This window comes from Pelodiscus sinensis, chromosome 16 (assembly GCF_052426305.1).
Source record: "Pelodiscus sinensis isolate ZL-2025 chromosome 16, ASM5242630v1, whole genome shotgun sequence".
Classification (NCBI taxonomy): Eukaryota; Metazoa; Chordata; order Testudines; family Trionychidae; genus Pelodiscus; species Pelodiscus sinensis.
Window position 1 is genome coordinate 13,750,310 of NC_143067.1, and position 21,971 is coordinate 13,772,280.

The window sequence follows — 21,971 nt, forward strand, 5'->3', positions numbered from 1 at the left end:
TATTTTTAGATCATGCAAGATCTCGTGGTTAAGCCAAGGCAGTCTTTTGCCGTATTTTCTATCTTTCCGATGCATCAGAATAGCTTGCTTTTGGGCCCTTACCAATGTCCCTTTGAAAAACTGCCAACTCTCCTCAGTTGTTTTTCCCCTCAGTCTCGATTCCCATGGGACCTTACCTATCAGCTCTCTTGAGCTTACCAAAATCTGCCTTCCTGAAATCCATTGTCTCTATTTTGCTGTTCTCCCTTCTATCCTTCTGTAGAATTGTGAACTCTATGATTTCATGATCACTTTTACCCAAGCTGCCTTCCACTTTCAAATTTTCAACTAGTTCCTCCCTATTTGTTAGGATCAAATCTAGAACAGTTTCCCCCCGGTAGCTTTTTCAACCTTCTGAAATAAAAAGTTGTCTTCAATGCAGTCCAAGAACTTATTGGATAGTCTGTGCCCTGCTGTGTAATTTTCCCAACATATATCTGGATAGTTGAAGTCCCCCATCACCACCAAATCTTGGGCTTTGGATGATTTTGTCAGTTGTTTAAAAAAAGCCTCCTCTACTTCTTCCACCTAGATAGGTGGCCTATAGTAGTCTCCTAACATGACACTTGATTCCCTGTTCTGTTCATTCACTTTGAGGTATCTGGCACTGTTGAAAGACAGGATACTGGGCTAGACGGACCTTTGATCTGTCCCAATACAGCTGTTCTTATGTTCTACTGGAAGATTTACCCCACATTGCTCAGGTCCTTAACTCGATTAATTTGAAAATGTACATGCTTCATTTAAATCATTGCTCTGGGGTGGAGCTAAGGATCAGCAGGTCAGTATGCAGGCTGTCGCAGGGAGAGAGAACTATCATAGCCTTCTCTCACCGCAGCAGCTTGGGACCAGGTGAGTTGTGCCTCTTTGTGGCCACTGTGGCTCTAGAGGGCACAGCAGGGGGACGGATGCCCCTCTAGCTGGAGCAGGTCCAGGTTTGTCTACTCCCAGTGCTCCCCAGCCAAAGTGAAGAATCCAGCAAACTGTGCACTTTCCCCTTACTCCCTGACAAAGGAGAACAGACAGCAATATCCCCGTAAGAATGTGAGGGGCAGGGCTTCAGCACCTGAGGCATGGGATACTTGGGGCTGGGGCAGTCCCAAAGGGGTGCATGCCTCCAGACAATCCCTTTTACTTGCACAGTGATTCTGTCTCTCTTCTATATGGTTTTCTGAGAAGCAACCCATTCAAAGCACATCCCAATTTCCCAACACAATCAATCCTTATGTTGTTTTAAATTATGACACGAGGAAGCTGCATATCAAATTTGGTGGTCCTAGTACTTACCATTTAGGAGTTCTTGAACAAACAAACTCTCTCAAATATATAGAAGGTGTTCTGATTTCCTCTAAAATAACTCTACAGATGCTGTCCAAGTCTCCTTTAAACAAATATTCAAAGAGACAAGATTTGCTAGATTCGCAGTATCCATGAGTCCTATTCAGCAGGCAGAATTAGTCTCCCTGCTATCTTCTTTAGTCCGAGTTGTATTTTTTTATTTAAATAGGCTTGTGTCACCTGAATGCAAAAATGTATTTAAAACCATTATTTTAAACCAATGAATATTAGTAGGGAAAACTGCTTGCTCAGAACAAGGCTTCGCTTCAACGTAAAGTTGGAGAAGAAAGCGCTACAGATGGCAAATCAGAGACAGAGACTGAAAATAACTGATGAGGCAATCCTGAAAGTGAACATTTCCAAGGAAGACTAGAGTTTCATAGCTAACTACATAAGAACAGACATACTGGGTCAGACTAAAGGTCCATCCAGCTCAGTATCCTGTCTGCTGACAGTGGCCAATGCCAGGTGCACCAGAGGGAGTGAACCGAACAGGTAAGGATCAAGTCATCTCTCTCCTGCCATCCATCTGCATCCTCTGACAAACAGAGGCTAGGGACACCATTCCTTACCCATCCTGGCTAATAGCTGTTAATGGACTGAACCTCCATGCATTTATCTCTTTTCAACCCTGTTATAGTCCTCGCCTTCACAACCTCCTCAGGCAAGGAGTTCCACAGGTTGACTATGCGCTGTGTGAAGAAGAGCTTCCTTTTATTTGTTTTAAACCTGCTGCCCATTAATTTCATTTGGTGGCCCCTAGTTCTTATATTATGGGAACAAGCAAATAACTTTTCCTTATTCACTTTCTCCACACCATTCAGATTTTATATACTTCTATCATATCCCCCCTTAGTCTCCTCTTTTCCAAGCTGAAAAGTCCTAGTCTCTTTAATCTCTCCTCATATGGGACCCGTTCCAAACCCCTAATCATTTTAGTTGCCCTTCTCTGAACTTTTTCTAATGCCAGTATATCTTTTTTGAGACAAGGACTGTGACAAGGACTGCGACAAGGATGATAAAAACTTGGCTAATTTCATGTATTGCCTCAACTGATGAGCAAAGAAAGACCAAAAGAGCAAAGGGAAGAATCTCGAAGGAAATGAGGAATTTCCTAGAGAAACAGAGGAATATGAAGTAAAATGATGGCAAGAAACTCAAGTGCTCCCTCCTCCGCAAACTGATAAGGAGAAGACTAAATGAATACTTTGAGAAATACCAAAACAAAAGGATCTTAAGTACACCTTGGGTATGTCTAGACTACAGGGTTTTGTCGACAAAAGTTCACTTTTGTCAACAAAACTATACCTGCATCTACACTGCCTTGAGTTCTGTCAACATAACGTTGACAGAACTCGGCAGTTTTGTCAACAGTGGTAATCCTCATTCTACCAGGAATAACGCCTTTGTTGACAGAGTTCTGTTGACAGAAGTTAAGTGTGGTCTCAGGGCAGACTTTATGTCGACAGTAAAGGCCTCCAGGAAGAAGCCTTGTTGGATTGTCCTGCCACTGCTTTCAACTCTATTGTTCCTGCCTGTAGCCATCTTTAAAAGGCACAGGCACCCAGAATCAGCACTCTGGCAGTAAGCCTGCTACAGAGAGGACCCTGACTAGTAGCTCTGTTCGGTGAGCCAAGTAGAAGCCATGTCACAGGGACAAGGCACATGTCCCCCAAGGCTCCCCTGGCCCTTCCAGGGACACATCCAGGGACACATACCCCAGCAAGCCAGAGACACAAAACGCCGGGCATCCTCCTGGTCAGGGCCCGAGACCAAAACCCTCCTGGAGCTGTGGGCTGAGAAGGAGGCTCTTCAGCTACCACAGTCAAGACACAGGAATACGGATATATATGCTAGAATGGCTGATGGCCTGGCCAGGAAAGGCCACCACCCCCATACGGCACCGCAGGTCAAGGTCAAGGCCAAGGTGAAGGAGCTGAGGCAGGGGTATGTCAGGGCCCGTGAGCGCAGCTCCCGTTCCGGGGAAACAGCACACTACTGTGCATACTTCGAGGACCTGGACAGGATTCTGGGGGCAGGGGAACCCCTGCCTCCTGAGAGGTTTGTGGAATCAGGCTTGGAGACCCCTGTGCAGCAGCAGCCGCAACACCAGCCAGACGACCAGGAGCTCCAAGAGGAGGAAGACAGCACCCGGAGCACCCAGAAGCCAGGCACCGATTCTCAGGGGGCCTCACAGACCACCTTGGACACCGGGGAGAGAATTGTGTGCTGTGAAGGTCCAACACACACAGGGGAGGACAGGCGGGAGCGAAGTGCACAGTGCAGTATTGTGACATGTCATGCTGATTACAGCCTGGGGGGCACACACATGGCCGACCTCAGGGAGGGCTGCCCTACCCCTGCACCCGCACAGCTGCTAGGCACCACCTGCTCCTGCAGGCAGTGATGCCAGGTGCAGCCATGGGTTGGGGACGCTGGGATTGCCTCACAGCTGCAGACCTCTCAGCACTCTGTGGGAACCCCAACCGTGGCATGACAGTTGTCTGTGCTGCTCGACCATAGGGTGTGTGTGAGGGGGGGCAGGATGGTGGCCTGCACAACTTCTGGGCTCCAGGGAGGCCGTGGTTGCAGGCCAGGCCACACCATAGCTTACTGAGACTCACATGAGCAGCCTCTGACCCTAGGACAGGCACTGTCTGCTGAGAAGAAGGAGGGCATGCCCTCTCAGGGAAAGTGTGAGCATGCATGACTGACGACTTTTCCCTCTTGTCCTCCACAGCCAGGCCAGCTGACCAGGAGGGGGTGCCACACCTGCCCCAGCACCCAGACGGCCGCAGGGAACCCGTCAGCACTGGAGCACATATTTAGACCTGGTGCGCCAGCACATCTCATTCCTGCAACAGATACAGGACTCAATGGACAGGAGGATGGAGGCAGAGGCCGAGTGGCGCAGCCGCTTTCTCGAGGAATTTGCCCAGCAGCACACTGACATTTGTGCTGCGATCCGGGAGGCCATGGTCTTCCCCGGTCCTGTGCCTGGTCCTGCTCCTCCTGCTCAGCCTCCCTCCACATCCCCTGCCCCCCTTCAACCCCTGCCATCCCAGATCCAGGTACAGCCCCACCTCCTGCCCAGCCCCCTACTGTCCCAGCCCGCCCGCACAGCTGGGTGCGAGAAGCCCTCTACAGCCAAACTCCAGGGGCTCTTCCTCCAGGCAGCCCCCTCAGCCCTGAGCCTCCCTCCCCCCTTCCCACCTGTGAGAGTCACTGAAGGAAGCACTTTACTTTGTTTAAAAACAGTTTATTTTCTCTGAACAAAAAAGGTTTTTTTTTTAATTTTTCAAAAAAGCAACAGTGCAATAAACTGTACAAAATTTTTCAGCAACACCTGACTCTGTTCTCAGTGTGTGAGGAATGAGTAGAATGTGTGAATGTGGTGCCGGGAAGGGTTTAGGGGAAGAAGGCACTGGGGGCATGGGGCAATCCCACATTTGGAAGGCCCTGGGGAAACTCATCGGCCTCCTCGGGAGAATTGCTTCCTCAGAGCTTCCCGAATGCGCAAGCCCAACTGGTGGGCTTGCTGGATGGCAGCTGTCCAGGGCTGCTCAAAGTGCCTCCCCTCCACAACAGCCCATGTCCCCCACGCAGGGAGGAAGGCCTCCACTTTCCTCTCCACCAGGTCATGCAGCACACAACATGCTGCAACCACATCGGGGATGTTGTGTTCCCCCATGTCCAGCCGAGTGAGCAGGCATCTAAATCTGCCCTTCAGCCGGCCAAAGGCGCACTACACCTGGAAGCGAGCCTGATTCAGGCAGGAGTTAAAGAGTTCCCTGCTCACATCTAGGTGGCCAGTGTAGGGCTTCATGATCCAGAGCTTAAGGGGGTACGCCGCATCAGTCATGATGCACGTAGGCATCTGCACATCCCCAACTGCATAGTTCCTTTCCGGGGAAAAGGCCCCAGCCTGCAGCTTGTGGTACAGGTAGGAGTTCTGGAATATGCGGGCATCATGTGCCCGGCCTGACCACCTGACACAAATGTCTGTGAATTGTCCCCAATGGTCGACCAGGGCCTGCAGCATCACTGAAAAGTAGCCCTTTCTATTAATGTACTATGCTGCTCGATGGGGCAGTGCACGGATCGGGATGTGAGTCCCGTCGAGTGCTCCACTTCAGTTTCAGAAAACCCAGCCCCGCAAATCTGTCCAAGATGGTAGGCAGGTCTCTGAGGCAGACAGTCCTGTGGAGCAGCTCGAAATTGATGGCCGTCACCGCCTACAGAAAGGGACACATACAAACACACAGAACAGGATATGGGAGGAGTAGCATGAGCTGGTGAGAGGTACCCCCCAACCCCTCTCCTCCCAGACCCCGAGAGCCCTACCTCAGGCAACCCCTCCGTGTCCCCCGCACTCCCGCAGGGTGAGGCCAGGCAGGCTTCCACCATTTCCAGACCATCCCCCATTCCTGGTCCTGACCATCCCCCTTATCCACCCGCCCCAATGGACAGTCCCCCGAGAGTGACTTACCTCCATCAAGACGGCCCCGACGATAGACCTTCCCATGCCCCATGGAGCGGTAGCGGTCAAGGGTGGCCAGTTTCCACAGCACAATAGCGACGCGCTTCTCAAGGGGGATGGCAGGCCGCAAGTGGGTGTCCTGGTGTTGCAGGGCAGGGGTGAGCCAAGCACAGAGCTCCTGGAAGGTGGTCTTCTGCATCCGGAAGTTTCGGAGCCACTGGTCGTCATCCCACTGCTGCATAACTAGCCAGTCACACCAGTCGGAACTGGTGTCCAGCCTCCAAACTCGCCTCTCCATGAATAATTTCAGGGGCAAGGGCAGCAGGGCTGCAGCCTGAGCGAGGGGCTCAAAGCTGGGCTCAGGATCCAGCTCTTCCGCAAACGTCATGATGCTCTCCTGAGCATGCAGCAGAACTTCCAGCAGCACAGTATGGGGCTATCGCCTGCCATGGGGCAGCTCAGGCTCCGTGGCCAATAAGCACAAAATTGACAAGCCAAAAACCAAACCTGAAAATAAACTGCTATGGTGTCCGACAAAGCAGGGCAACCAGAACAAAAACTGCAGCAGGTTTGCTTTCCCTCTAGGAGGTAGGCAAGCCAGAAGCAGGAGCATAGCAACGGCTGTCCAGGAGGATCCCTTTAAGCACGCATCTCTGCTAAGAGCACGCAGCAGCGCCTGGGCTTTACGGCTGCCCCTGTGACCTTCCAGAAGCACTTCCAGGTGCCTTCTTTTGTTGACAGAGCACCTGGCAGACTGGATGCTCTTTGTCGACAAAGCGCATCGCTTTGTCAATCCACTTAATGCAGTCTAGATGCTCTTTGTCGACAGTTTCTGTTGACAGAGGCTTTGTCGACAAAAGCCTGTAATCTAAATGTACCCCTTATGACCACAGATGTCTCAAAAAATGCAAACAGGGACTGATGCTATACAGAACAAAAATAGTGCTGAAAAACAAGGTTACATAAGCAGTATGGAAAAGGGATAGAAGCAGGGTGGATAAAAAAATAAATTTAAAAAAATAAAGATGATTTTATTTAAAATTGGATTTTTGTTTTTAAATCATCAATAAAATACTAAATTTTTCATTTAAAAATAAGTTACAATTAAATTTTATCACAAACATGCTACATCCAACTTACAGTCTTACAAAAAATGAATTAATGGCTCCTGTCTGTCTAGCCTAACAACCAGGCCTTGCTTCTTGAATGTTCTGGGTCTTCAATTTATATTTCTCAGCAGACTAACATGCAAAGATAGACACAGTCTGGGTGGGATTGTTTTTGTTCTATGCTTATGTGATGGTGGACCTGGGCCAAGCACGGCAGAGTTAGTTAAGACAGAGAGACAATAAATAGGAAATGATGGAGGCAACATAGAGAGAAACAGTAGAGTGGATTGGAAAGAAACAGGGGAGACATTATTCTGCACACACATGGCTTCCTATATTCCCCTTCACTTTTGCCAGAGAAAAACTGTCATGGCTTCTGGGTGTAAAAGAGACCCTATCTAGGAATATTTTGAAGAAATTTGTTCCCTGCGTAAAGAAGGAAAACGTGTAACGTGTAAGCAGTGCAAGAAGATGATGCAAGGCCTAGTTGCAAGAATGAAAATATCACAAGAAAACTGTTTATTGGGAGAAAATGATGAGGACAGATCTGAAGAACAATGTGGATCAACTTTGCAATACACCATTCTTCCAGACTTTAAGCTTTTTAGTATAAGTGTGATTTAACAAGTAAATTCCCAAATGTTTGATATGTTGGATGTTGATAGATAAAAAAAGTTTAGATTATCTTTATGGCTTGTTCAATTAGTTAATGAGATTTAGAATTTGTCACCCAAGTATACAGTACAGAAAGCTGCAGGAAGAGAAAATCTAGAATTGCCAATTGCCACTGTGTGTCATTTTCTTATTTTATAGTACATAAAATAGCACTCTAAGCACAGCCAGATTTAGCATTTTTGGTAATTTGGCGTCAGAGCTGCATCAAAATGACTGCGGGGGTGAGGAAGATGAGAGCTAATTATAGATGTTTATGTACAAATATTTATGTAACATTTAAGATTTAATTTGATAAAATTTAAGTGCTACAGTGTGTGTGTGAGAGAGAGAGTGTGTGAGAGAGAGATTGTTTTTACAATTCCTAATGTACTGTATCTGCAACTTGACACAGATAATGAATATTATGTACTATTTCCTAAATTAATAAAATCAAGTTATCTAAAACATACACAAATTATATCCTCTTAGATGTAAAATGTCGTACTGAGCTGTAAATTAAAGACGTTTTATTGATCAGATTTGTACTACTGTTTGAAGAAATATGTGAAGAAATATCAGTGGGAAATTTGATTTAAATCAGTACATCCTAGATAAAAGCAGGCTGCAAAGATTGCTACACCAAACTGTTCAAACCTCAAATAAATACCCCATTGCCAACACTTCAACAGATCAGCAAGTGCATAGTTCTGTCCTCATCAGTGAAGTTTGACATACAAGACACAGTTTTACCAAAACTCTTCACAGACTGCCTCAGAGTGGTAATGAGGTGGATGAACTGGCAGGGTAGAATCAGTATCAACAAAGAGCAGTTAACCACCTCAAATTCACAGATGATATCACATTGATTGCCAAAATACCAACTACAGATTATGTAGCAACAACGCAACACAAAAAACAGCCAACTCAAACTGACAATGAACAGCTCTAAAATGAAATTTATGCAGTCTGATGCCTTGCCAAAAGCCCCAAATAATAGTCAAGGGAAAAGAAAGAGAAAAAGAGAAAAAGTTGAACCATAACTATTTGGGCCAAGAAATTAACATGTGCCACAGTCAGGAAGGAGAACTCTTGAGAAGAAAGAAAGCTGATTGGCACACATCCAATTCTATCAAGGATGTCCTCCGAGGAAAATTCAACAAGACAACACATGCTAACCTCTTCAACCCAACAGTACTGCCATACAGCAGTGAAACATGGGCATTGACAAAGGCAGAGAAGCAACAACAATCTTTCACTAAAAGGGTGGTGGAAAGAATTCTAAAGATTTCAATCTGTGACCGAGTCCCCAACAAAGTGATCAGACAGCAGAGTGGAGCACAGGATATCATTGTTTGAAAGCAGGTACAGTAAAATGCAAAGGGCCTGGCATATACCGAGGCTCACTGACAATCAATGGACTGATTATAACTGTTGCTGAGTGGTACCATGGGAACTGAAATGACCACTCAGTCTACCTCCAAAGACATAGGAAGATTTTATCGTGAAAAGTCATACACATGGAGAAGGAAAGCCAGGATAAGAGAAGAATGGAAGATGTGTAATGAGCAATGCAATCTATATGAAGGCTGAAGGACCAGTTGATCAAAGTGAGCAAGATGATTTTTTTTAATCAGACTTTTAGGATGTGATATGATAACCTGCTACTTTATATAATAAATAAAGGTACAATATCATCACAGAAGTCATGGATTCTGTGACTTTCTGTGACCTCTAATTTCTTCTGAAGGGGCAAGGCTGAAGCAGCTGTCAGCCCTGGGGCTACCGGAGCAACAATCCCTACCGCCTTCAGAGCAGGGGCCAGTTGTCAGCTCTACGGCCACCAGAGCACAGGGTCGCCACAGCAACAGCCAGCAGCGGCCCCAGGGATGGTCCCAGTCCCTGCGCGAGCTCAGACTAAGCTGGGCTGCCTGCCTGGTTAGCAGCAGCCTCTGACCACAAGGGGTCCCAGCAGGGAGCTGCCGGAGATGGTACTGGGGGCAACCAGTTTTTTTAAGCCGGCTCTCCCACCTTCCCTTGCAGCCTCTGACACAGGCAGAGGCAGAGGGAGGGCGGGGAATGTGAGTTATCAACTTATCAGGTAATGGACTACTTGCTTACATCCCTACCTGGAAGTTTACACAGCAATGAAACAGCCTTGCATCCTCAGCCCCATGAGCCCATGCTAGTTAGCATGGGCCAGCTGTGAGTATCTAGTTGCTGTAGAGACATATGCTATGTTGAACAAACCAGAAACAGCTTTTCCTCTTTCCCTTTCAATAACAGTGATTTTAGGTGTCCCTTGTAAAAGCAGTAGACAAAACATTTTCAGATGGAAATGACTCATCCCTCTGCTCTTTAATGAACAGAGATTCTTCAAGAATATAAATTCATGTAGGACAAGTTTTATTAATTTAGATGGAATACAGGGGCCCAAAGATGTTAACATAACCCAGTGCTTGTCCAACACTGAACAGCATTAAATAAAGGTCGGGGTTTGGTATACAGAAATAACAGCCTGCTTTGTACCATGGCACGAACAACATTAAAAGTAATTTAATCCTTTTATTAAAGATGAGGGGAAAACAGTTAAAGCATTTGAAATGTAAAGTATTATATAAGGATTTCATTTTAACATCTCTTTTCCCTTACTTTTAGCTGGCGACAGTTTTTAGAAGGAAAATTATCTTTGTTTGACAGTTTTGTAGATGGCACCAAAGATGGTAAAAACTGTCCTTTCAGGGAAAAGAAATGACATTAGTTAAGACAGGCTGAAGCAGTTGAAATATGATCCTATATCATCTCAGATGGGTGTTTGGGATTCAGCTGGAACCAGTCAAGGTGGTCATGTTCTCTCTCTGATCTGGTCTGGTGAGGACATCTCTCAGTACCAGTATGACAAAGGACCAAGGTGCCAGGAGATGGTGGGGAGGGAACAGCAGCAAGAGTGAGCAGCCTGACATGTGGGGGAAAGGGGAGGGATTAGGCTGCCTTTCTTCCTCGGGGAGCCGCTCCCGGGTGCCAGTTAATATAGTAAGGATGATGCTTACCTATGTCTGTTTCCTTAACTCACAAAAGGAACGATGCTCTCCTTATTTTGTCAGGTAATTAAGCATAGTTTCTCCATATACCAACTCTGATACACTGATTTCTCGTTCCACACTCTTCTTGCTTAGCAAGCATGATCTTAACACAGTCCTAGAATTATAGCAATACATTTTTTTGGTTTGAACTAATTCAGCATCTCCTTTTTGCATCATTTCCTTTCAACATCTCTTATAAGAAGTGATTGTGACATCTTATAAACTTTCACATACATTTTATAGTTAAGGTCACAAATAGGGTAAATTTGTGGGCCAAATTATAACAGACCAGATACAAGCCAGGAACCATGAACTTCTAAAGAATTGTGTGACTATTCTATTTTCTTAACCCAAACATTTCTCAGTCACACACATCCTTAACTCAGTCTATGCTCTGACCCCTTGGGAGCTATGGCCTGGTGCAGGGGGGCAGCAGGGCAGGACACAGGACAGAGGTAAGGGTGCACAGGCTAAGGCTGCAGATGGGGTCGAGTCTAGAGCTAGGAATGGAGACATAGCCAGGGGCCAAGGACAGGAGTGGGGCTGAAGATGCAGTTGGTGCCTGAAGCTGAGGGCAGAGATGAGTCTGGAAACTGAGGGTAGGGCCAGAGCAGGGCTGGGTGAGGGTGAGAGTTAGGGTTCCCTTTCTGGCCACCGACGAGGGGGGGGGGCACGTCCCCCAGTTTGGGGATCTGCTCTAGACTACAAACTTTTCAACTTTTTATTTCAGTGATTTCAGTAAATTAAAAAAAACAATATTAGCAAACTGTACGACACAGGCTCCTGAAGTAGTGCCAGTATTCTGTTACTCTCATTGACTCAGATGTTTGCTTTAGCTAACAGTAATGGATTGGTTGTTCTATCAGTGAATAAGCATTTTGTTTCAGTATGTCACATAGAAACAGAAATTAAGAGCCTTTAAAACATGTTTCATTTTTGTAGTACAAAATGTCTTGAAACCCCAGATTACTTTTCACTTATTCTTCATTATCCACAGCCCCATTTTAAAAGGCAATAGTCTTAGAAACATTGGTAACCTAATAGAGTTAGGTAGAACAGATGAATGATGCAATGGGAAAAACAGACAACGAGACCACCCCTTTGCTTGCCTAGGGGAACATTATTTCTCAAGGGAAAATGGAACCTTGCACAGGGCTGTCCCAAGCCCCGCTGCCCAGGTTTTTGGCTAACAGCCCAAAGCCTGGCACCTTGTGTCACTGCTAAGCCCTCAAAGTTCCTTTGCACATCCCTAGAGGGCGGAGATAGGAACAACCAGGCTTTCTTGGCAAAACTGGGCATTTGTCCCATTTATACTTGCCAACTGATGGGAAATGCCCAATTTGCCAAGAAGGAAAGGATGTCTTGGACAAGGCTTAAAAAGGGAAATGTCCCAACCAAAATGGGATGTATGATCCCCCTACCTGTATTTGTTGTCTTGTCAGTCAAAAGGGAAGCTGTAATTGTATAAATATATATGGGTATGTCTCCTTAAAAACTAGTTCGAATTAGCGTTTTGCTAATTCGAACTAGCACGTCCACACTGAGTGGACCCTGAACCAAGGTTAAGGATGGCCGGAAGCAGTGCCGGCAGTGCATCAGAGTATGGAGCTGCTGTCTCAGGCTAGCTGAGGGCTGTGCTTAAACGGACCCGACCCCCACCCTGGACAAACAGTTCTCAGGGGTTCCCCGCTTGCAAAGCAGTCCTAGTTTGGAGTGCCATGAGTGCCCACACTCAGCACATAACAGCACTCAGCCATCAGCCCGGCTGCACTTGCCGCAGGAAGCCATCCGGGGGGGGTCAATCGGGGGACTACAGGAGAGCTTCCACCCCGAGGAGCCCACAGAGCCAGCCCAGTCCTCCCCATTGGGGGCTCGTACCCCATTCCTCCCTCACCCCCTTCCACTTACCCCTCCCTAGCCCCCCTTCCTGATGTACAAAATAAAGGACACGTGTGTTCAAAAACAGAAACTCTCTTTATCGAACAAAACTCGGGGAGACTGGGAAAAGGAGGTGGGAGAGGGGAAGAGAGAGGGTGGGAGAGGGGAGGGCAACTAAAATGATTAGGGGTTTGAAACAGGTCCCATATGAAGAGAGGCTAAAGAGGCTGGGACTTCTCAGCTTAGAAAAGAGGAGACTGAGGGGGGATAAGATAGAGGTCTATAAAAGCATGAGTGGTGTGGAGAGGGTGCATAAAGAAAAGTTCTTCATTAGTTCCCATAATAGAAGGACTAGAGGACACCAAATGAAATGAATGGGTAGCAGGCTTCAAACTAATAACAGAAAGTTGTTCTTCACAAAGCAAATAGTCAACCTGTGGAACTCCTTGCTGCAGGAGGCTGTGAAGGCTAGTACTAGAACAGAGATTAAAGAGAAGTGAGATAAAGTCATGGAGGTTGGGTCCATGGAGTGGTATTAGCCAGGGGGTAGAAATGGTGTCCCTGGCCTCTGTTTGTGGAAGGCTGGAGATGGATGGCACGAGACAAATGGCTTGGTCATTGTTTCGGTCCATCCCCTCCAGGGTCCCTAGTGTTGGCCACTGTCGGCAGACAGGCTATTGGGCTAGATGGACCTTTGGTCTGACCCAGTACAGCCATTGTAAGCTCAGGGCTCAGGGTCAGGGGTCTCACTGGACCACCCTGATTTTCATGCACACCTGCTCCTGGGTGGCCAGGCTGGCAGCTATCCTGCCCTAGATGGCCACTTTCCTGTGCCTAGTGCGGAGGTCGTGGACGAGGTCCACGATGTCCGCACTAGACCAGGTGGGTGCCCGCCTCTTGCGGACCTGTGCAGGCTCCTGGGAGCCGCCAGCCTGGTCCCGGGAAGAGGCGGGAGGGCTGGGTGGCAGCGGATGGCTGGCTCAAGCCGTGCCAGGTGCAGGGTCTGCTGGCTGGGTGCTGGCAGGCTTGCACCTGGCACGGGCACTGTAGCCAGCCCGTGCCCCTTTAAGGGCTCCGGGGCCGGGAGGGGGGCAGAAGAGTTTCCCTGGTGGTGCCCAGAGTGGCCACCAGGGAAAGCTGGGGAGGGCTAGTCTCCCACTAGTTCGAATTAAGTGGCTACACAGCCCTTAATTCGAACTAGTTAATTCGAACTAGGCGTTAGTCCTCGTGGAATGAGGTTTACCTAGTTTGAATTAAGCGTACCGCTAGTTCGAATTAAGTTCGAACTAGCGGTTTGCATGTGTAGCGCCTATCAAAGTTAATTCGAACTAATGTCTGTTAGTTCGAATTAACTTTGTAGTGTAGACATACCCTATCTGTGAACATGGCAGGCTACAAGGGTATCAGGCTGTACTGATGGCTGTCTCCAGTGAAGATGGGAACATATATGGCTAATCTTCTTCCAGAGCTAACAGGATTCTTAAGTTCACTGTGGATAAGTCTGAAGTGACCAGTGTCACGTTACTGAATTTTAAGGGGAGCAGCCAGATCACTGCTGCACCCATGGGGGGGGTGTATTTGCCCCAAAATGTATACAAAGGGGGCCCATGTGAGGTGTCACATGAAAGCTTCTGTTCTACTGATTCTGTATATGCTATTCATGTAATTGTATAATATCTGTATGTGGAGTTATAAACATACTCTGTAGGAATGCTCAGTCAATGGCTATGCTAATTAGCAAGGAAACAATCTCTAGGTGCCAATAACACACCTCAGGAATGTGACTGATACCTGCAAACCAGCATGGGATGCAAAGATAGGTTGGTTGGACCATGTGACCTTCTCTGGCCAAGAAGATACCAGGAGAGGTATATAAGTGCCATGTGGCACCCTCCATCTTGTCTTCAGTTTTGCTCCTGATCCCAGATGCAGCCTTGCAGGGAACAATGAGCTGGAAAGAACCGTGGACCCATCCTGACATAGGATGTACACCAGAGACTTTTAAGATAGCAGAGATGTTATAAACTGCTAAGAGCCTGCATCGAGAACTGGGTGATTTGATGCACGTAATGTATTATCCTTAAACAACCTTACTCTCAAGCTTTTCTTTCTTTTAATAATAAACCTTTAGATTCTAAAAGGATTGGCTCAGCGTGGTCTTGTTGGTAAGATCCAGAGTGTAAATTCATTGGGACCAAAAGAACCCATTCGGGGTAGGTGAGGTTGGGTTCTATATCCCCTCACCTGTGTGTTAGGCCCGGGGATGACTGGGGCATAGGAAGAGCTGGGATGTCAGAGGGGTTTTGTTCATGAGGCTTCTGGCTGGCCAGATTGGAAGCTGAAGTGCTTGGTGTGACTGGTTTGTGGCCTATTTGGAAAGGTCTCCAGTGTGGGGCTGTAAGGAGCCTCGAGTTTGAGCAATTCGCCCTAAGCGGATGCCCTCAGCCGTGCCCAGACCTGGTACCATGATTTTCTCAGGTCACCATTCCCGCAGCTCCAACAACTCAGCAGACACTCCACTGAAATAAAGAAGGCTCTGCATGGATGCAAAGATTTGTCCTTGGGAATCCAATTGCACAAGTGGGCCCCAAAAGTATAAACTCTTCCAGGGAAGTACCATGTGTGAGAATATGATCATACATAATAGGGTTTCAATTCTGACTGGCACTGTAATACCCTCTACTGGCCAACTTAGTAGAACTGGTCATTTAACTCAGCAAGTTTCTGACCTGTTACTGAAGCCAAAGGTCACATGTTGCAGTACAAAGGTCACACACTGTATTACCAAAGCTGCACACTAGACAAGGATTAATTGAGAGATAGTGGTTGAACAGAACCATCATCTTAAAGCAGCTATTCTAGGATGTATGGCCCTGGCTGGGAAGTTCAATTTATTGCATCTGTATTCATAATTATTGCATTTTAACCCTTATACAAAACTTAGAGCACCTATTCATAGCTTTGCGCTCTTAAAGGAAAAGCACATCATGGTGAGGGAGGCTACTAGAGAAACTTACTTTTCTGTAACTGGCTGGGGCTCTTTAGTAATCTGGGTAGGGAATGGCATGAATAGCAATGATGAAAATATGGCCATGAAGATGAAGTAAATATTGGCATTTTAGTCATAGAAGCTGCCCAAATAAAGAATGGAGAACAAGCTGCAGTGGACACCAGATGCTTTTCTTTCTCGACAGGGCTGGATTGAGAACACTATGTACATTCGGGATGTGAATGGTTAACCGGTGAGGCTTACCCGTTCCGGTTAACCAGTTAACCAATTAAATGAGATTTTATTTCCCTCGCATACATCAATATTTTTTAAAAGCAGGACATCACGACTAGCATGCAATGGGAATTACAGTAGAGAAAAGGACTGACAGCAAGAAGCAAATTCACTGACTGATTTTAGGAACATTTCAAACTCTCAAAAACCCGTTTTTATAAAATGTAACTTCTAAAAACACCACCACTATGTTTCCAAGTAAAATCCTGTAATAAAAAAAATTAATTCCCAAGCCAGAAGTGTAATTTCTGATAGTTATTAACCAAGGTATTTTCATCTTGAAAGCTTCAGGAATCTAAATAACTTTCATTTCACAGAAGTTTCATATCCTTCTCTTTCATGCTGAAAACAACATACATAAACCAAGTTTATGTCTACATGTTTGTGCAACTTTATAATAAAAACTCTATTTATATTCTTAACATCTGTTGACATATACAGTCTTTGTAAATCTGGCATAGATTTTAAAGCCACAGAATTTTTCATGCATTAGAGATGTTAAATATAGTTTAATCAATTAATTGACTAGTCGATGGATTTTCTGATTAGTCAATAAGCAGGGGAGCCACAGCAGGGCTAACCTTGCTGCGGCTCTGCCTTTTAAATGTTTTAAAGAGTTGGCAGGGTCTTAATACATTTAAAAGGCTGAAGCGAAGCAGGGGGGACCCAGCACGAGCCCAGCACCGGCTCCTGCTCCCCCCCATTTGCTGCCTCTAGAAGGAACTAGTCAACCATCTGATAAGCTTTTGCTTACATCCCTACCATGTATCATGCACATTATCTTTTGAAAGCAATAAAGCAACAATGAATATATTGATCACATTCATATCATCTGCAAAACATAAATCTGAAATAATTTTCATGTCAGTTCAACCACTCTTTTTTTTTTTTTTACATGCATGATGAAGATCACAGAGGAAATGGTATTTCTTGACTATCTGACTTTTACTAAATATTCACATTAAATTATGCAAACAGAAGATGTATTAAATTAAATAAAAAGTTACATATAAAAACCTGTATTTATTAAAGGACACGTATTGACTACAAAACTCTACAAAGCAGATAGCTAGCTCCATTTTTGGCACTTTGTTTCCCTGATTTATAATATGCTTTTGAGACATACCAATAAATAAGCAAAGGTTGTGTGGGGATAGTAGTAAATATAACCACTGGTAGATAAAATGAACTAGAACAATTGAATTCATCTTCAGTGCCACCTTCCTAGGAGATAAACATTTGTTCTGTAAATCCAGCTGCAAGCATTCAGAGGCTACAGAGGCAATTAGGGGGGAGAGCAGGCAGTCGGTGCTTAAAAGCCGGTTTCTATCAGAGGCAACGACACAGAGGGAGGCAGTTGCAAAGCAACCTCTGTCTGCCACAGCCTGGACTCACCATGGACAGAGGTTAGTCCATGGCAGCAGCCCCTGTCCATGGGGGGTCCAAACCTCTCCACGAAGAGAGGCTGCTCCGCCTCCCATGAACTCCTGCCAGACCAGTGTCTGTCCAAGAGGAGCTCAGACCTCCCACAGACAGGGGCTGATTCCACCCCGCAGTGCTGCCTCTGTATCAGAGACAGCAGCATGGGGCAGCAGGCAGATGGTCTGCGAGGGGAGCTGGTTTTTAAACTGGTTCCCCTGGTGGACCAGCTCCTGCCTGCCACCTCGTGCTGCTGCCTCTGACACAGAGGCAGCAGTGTGGGGTGGCAAGTGCTTCCCAAGAGTGGGGTCAAAGCGCACTGGCTGCCGGCCCTGCCCCAGGGTCTATCGAGTAGCCGTGTAACCACTAAGATTTCATGCAGTTACATGACTATTCAATTACACAATATCCAAAATCCCTAATACAACAATCTAGCCCTATTTTGACCAGAACAGAGGATTGTTAAATTGACTTCACCCAAGCAACAGAAATGAGGGGAAGAGCAGCAGACTTAAACACACACATTTAAGGTCAATTTTTCAAACACATTGGTTGGATATCTACACACAAACGTGTGCACAACTGCAGAATCATCTATATATTTTACAGCATTTGTCTGTCTGTCTATTCAAGAACTCCTCCTGAATGGTAAGAGCTAGGACCCCCAAATTCAGTATACAGCTTCCTCTTATCATAACATAAAGCAAGGTTTGGTTTGGGGAAATAAGCCACTACTCGAGTAGTCGACTACCTGATAAACTTAGGCTTATTGGGAGTTAAGTCACTACTCAACTACTCACTTCCCCGCCACACCTTGCTGCCTCTGTATCAGACACAGCAAGTGGAGGGGAGGAGCAGGAGCCGGAGCCAGTTCTGGGGGGAGCAACATTTAAAAAGCAGAGTCGCAGTAGGGGACTCACATTTAAAAAGCACAGCCACAGCACTCTGGAACATGGTGTGAGCTGAGACTGCTGAGTCCTGGCTCACGCTGGTCCCGGACCTACCCCCGCTGCAGCTCTGCAGTTTAAATGTAGTAGGAGCTGGGCTGCCTACATGCCTACTACATTTAAACTAAGAGCCACAGCTATCGACTAATCGTGTGCTCAATAAAAATTTTATCGAGTACACGATTAGTCAACTACCTGCTTCTTAACATCCTTTTTTAAGGATGGTTGTGCCAGGAAAATGGTATATGCCTGGAATGGGATTGCTTCTCAGAAAAAAAAGAAACAGACTCACCGGGCAGGTGAAAAGGGCTGGCTTGGGCACTCTCCACCCCTATCCAGGACTGCCCCAGCAACGGGCCCTTTGGGAGAGTGGTGACTGACCCTCCCCCCTCCCGATTCATACGGGAACATTGCTGACTATTCCCCTTTGTCAGGGAGCAAGTGGAAAGCACAGTTTGCTGCATTCCTCACTCTGGCTGAGTAGCATAGGGGCCAGACAAACCTGGATCTGCCCCAGACGGGGAACATGCTCCCCCCCCGACCTCAAGTTGCTGTGGTGACAGATGGCTGGGGTAGTCCTCTCTCCCCAAGGCACACTGCATACTGAACTCCTCGTCTCCAGCTCCATCCCAAGTAATGATTTAAATGAAGCATGTACACTTAAATTTTATTTTTTTTAAAAAACAAAAATTAATTGAATTAAGGACCCAAGCAATACAGGATAAATCTTCTAGTACTCTAAAGCTAAGTTTTAACCTTTTGATAACGTGATCCTAAACCTGCATAAGAAGATCCAAGTTAAAATAAAAATAAGTCACTTGCATAAAAAGTGTCATAAATATCAGTAAAGCCAGGTTTTTAAAAAAGAGCAATGAGAAAATGTAAAAAGACAAAATCAAACATAATTCATTTTATCAAAATAAACCCAAGCTTAAAGGCACTGAAATGGGAAGTTTACGTTAGGACTAATTTGTGTCTTATTTAGAACAGCCATTAATACAGTTAACTATTCTGCTTGTAACTTATCTCATTTTAGAAGGAAAATTTGATTTCTGATTGTTCAAGTGAGACACCTACAAAAAGAGACATGGTAGCAAGAATCTAGCTGACAATCTTCTCTTTAAAATACATTTAATAATAGTTGGCCATATGATACCATCCATTTTCAAAGCAGGTTTCATCTCTGTTTTCAAATTTAAAAATTCTTAAAAAATGGTGGCACAGTATGACCCAGGCTTTTTCCTTAAAATTCAAGCTCAATGAGGTTTAAATCATAGAATACTAGGACTGGAAGGGACCTCGAGAGGTCATCGGGTCCAGTCCCCTGCCCTCATGGCAGGATCAAATACTGTCTAGACCATCCCTGATAGACATTTATCTAACCTACCCTTAAATATCTCTAAAGATGGGGATTCCACAATCTCCCTGGGCAATTTATTCCAGTGTTTGACCACCGTGACAGTTAGGAACTTTTTCTTAATGTCCAACCTAAACCTCCCTTGCTGCAGTTCAAGCCCACTGCTTCTTGTTCTATCCTCAGAAGCCAAGATGAACAAGTATTCTCCCTCCTCCTTATGACACCCTTTTAGATACCTGAAAACTGTTATCATGTCCCCCCTCAATCTTCTCTTTTCTAAACTAAACAAACCCAATTCTTTCAGCCTTCCTTCATAGGTCATGTTCTCTAGACCTTTAATCATTTTTGTTGCTCTTCTCTGGATCCTCTCCAATTTCTCCACATCGTTCTGAAAGGCAGCGCCCAGAATTGGACACAATACTCCAACTGAGGCCTAACCAGCGCAGAGTAGAGCGGAAGAATGACTTCTTGTGTCTTGCTCACAACACACCTGTTAATGCATCCCAGAATCATGTTTGCTTTTTTTGCAACAGCAACACACTGCTGACTCATATTCTGCTTGTGGTCCACTATAACCCCTAGATCCCTTTCTGCCATACTCCTTCTTAAACAATCGCTTCCCATTCTGTATGTGTGAAACTGATTGCTCCTTCCTAAGTGGAACACTTTGCAGTTGCCCTTATTAAACTTCATGCTGTTTACCTCAGACCATTTCTCCAATTTGTCCAGATCATTCTGAATTATGACCCTATCCTCCAGAGCAGTCACAACCCCTCCCAGCTTGGTATCATCTGCAAACTTAATAAGCGTACTTTCTATGCCAATATCTAAATTGTTGATGAAGATATTGAACAGAGCCGGTCCCAAAACAGACCCCTGCGGAACCCCACTTGTTATACCTTTCCAGCAGGATTGTTTAAACCTACAATCTGCTGTACCAAATGCAGACTCACAGGCTACGTTTAGACTGGCATGATTTTCCGCAAATGCTTTTAACGGAAAAGTTTTTCCGTTAAAAGCATTTGCGGAAAAGAGTGTCTAGATTGGCATGGATGCTTTTCCGCAAAAGCACTTTTTGCGGAAAAGCGTCCGGGCCAATCTAGACGCGGTTTTGCGCAAGAAAGCCCCAATCGCCATTTTCGCCATCGGCGCTTTTTTGCGCAAAACAGTTTTTAGCTGTCTACACTAGCCCTTTTGCACAAAAGCATTTCCAGAAAAGGGCTTTTGCCCGAACAGGAACGTCAAAGCATTTGCGCAAGCAGCACTGATTTCGGACAGTAGAACGTCAGTGCTTTTGCGCAAAATCAAGTGGCCAGTGTAGACAGCTGGCAAGTTTTTGCACAAAAGCAACGGCTTTTGCAGAAAAACTTGCCAGTCTAGACACAGCCACAAAGTCTATGGCAATTAATTCAAGAAAGTACCATAACTCTCCCTTCTTATGTAAATGGTGATTTTTAACATGCTTCTCACATTCCCTCCTTCCCCCTCTCCAAGTTTGGCTTGAGATAGATATCTATGATTTCATTTTACTCGCCTCTGTAAAGTTCTTCATAGACTTGTATGAGAAGTGCTATGCAACAGCCAAATATTTTTAACATTCCGTTAGGAATGCTAGTAATGACAAAGATATTAAGAGTCAAGTTCTGCTTGTCTTACCATAGACTAATGGCAACACAGTCAATGAAATTACACCTGGGTAACTAAGATTAGAATCTGGTCGGATATCTTCAGTGAGACTGCTTTCTTCATGTCAGTAAATAGGGTTCACTCCCAAATGAACATTCTTAGGTTTGTGGATGTGAATCTTTCTTCACTAGGAAAATTATATTTATTTTTATTAGGGATACTATACACCAATAGTTACCTGATTAAAAGTTTTGAAATTGAACTCTTTGTAGATGGCATCTCTTTCACCCAGCTCAGACCATCCTGAAGCTTTGATGTCAAGTAAAACTTGGGTCCTTTCCTCTGTTGTCAACCAGTGAGACTGAGAAGACTATAAAGAAAAAAAATACATTTAAGAACTAAGGCTACAATCCTCTCATTTCCTTTTATAATACAAATTATGTGCTGAAATTATGATTTATGTATTTCAAAAATACAATCCTTTGACAACAAAAGTGAAAAATTTACTATGAAGTTTTGTTACCCTTTATAATTTAACAGAACACCATCACATGCCAGTTAACTGAGCCACAAAACATAACTATTTGGTGAATTAACTTTGGTTATGTGCTTACACACAAGGTTTTTTTACTCTCTTCCTGGAACAAAAAATGAACTCAAGAATACGTTTGTTCGGTCGTATTATTACTTTCATTTATATTAGGCCTGTCTGAACTATCCATATACTGTGAAGTCTGAAATATTTGCTGAAAATCCAATTT

The 21,971-nt window shown here is 45.3% G+C and overlaps 1 protein-coding gene across 4 annotated transcripts in view; it reads right to left on the reverse strand.

Moving 5' to 3' along the window:
* Positions 1-21,971, reverse strand: part of PCBD2 (pterin-4 alpha-carbinolamine dehydratase 2) — a 70,893-nt gene that overhangs the window by 30,829 nt on the left and 18,093 nt on the right. For 2 of the 4 annotated variants that reach the window (XM_089769485.1, XM_089769486.1), the window contains exons 2-4: positions 21,449-21,580; positions 5,867-10,815; positions 826-5,612 (exon numbers count right to left, since the gene is read on the reverse strand). In XM_089769485.1, the coding sequence (XP_089625611.1) occupies positions 5,419-5,612; positions 5,867-6,245 (573 nt within the window). In that variant the 5' untranslated portion in view covers positions 6,246-10,815; positions 21,449-21,580 and the 3' untranslated portion in view covers positions 826-5,418. Of the gene's footprint in view, positions 1-825; positions 5,613-5,866; positions 10,816-21,448; positions 21,581-21,971 lie in introns of those variants that run through there. The other 2 variants (XM_075900411.2, XM_075900410.2) reach the window with 1 other exon arrangement.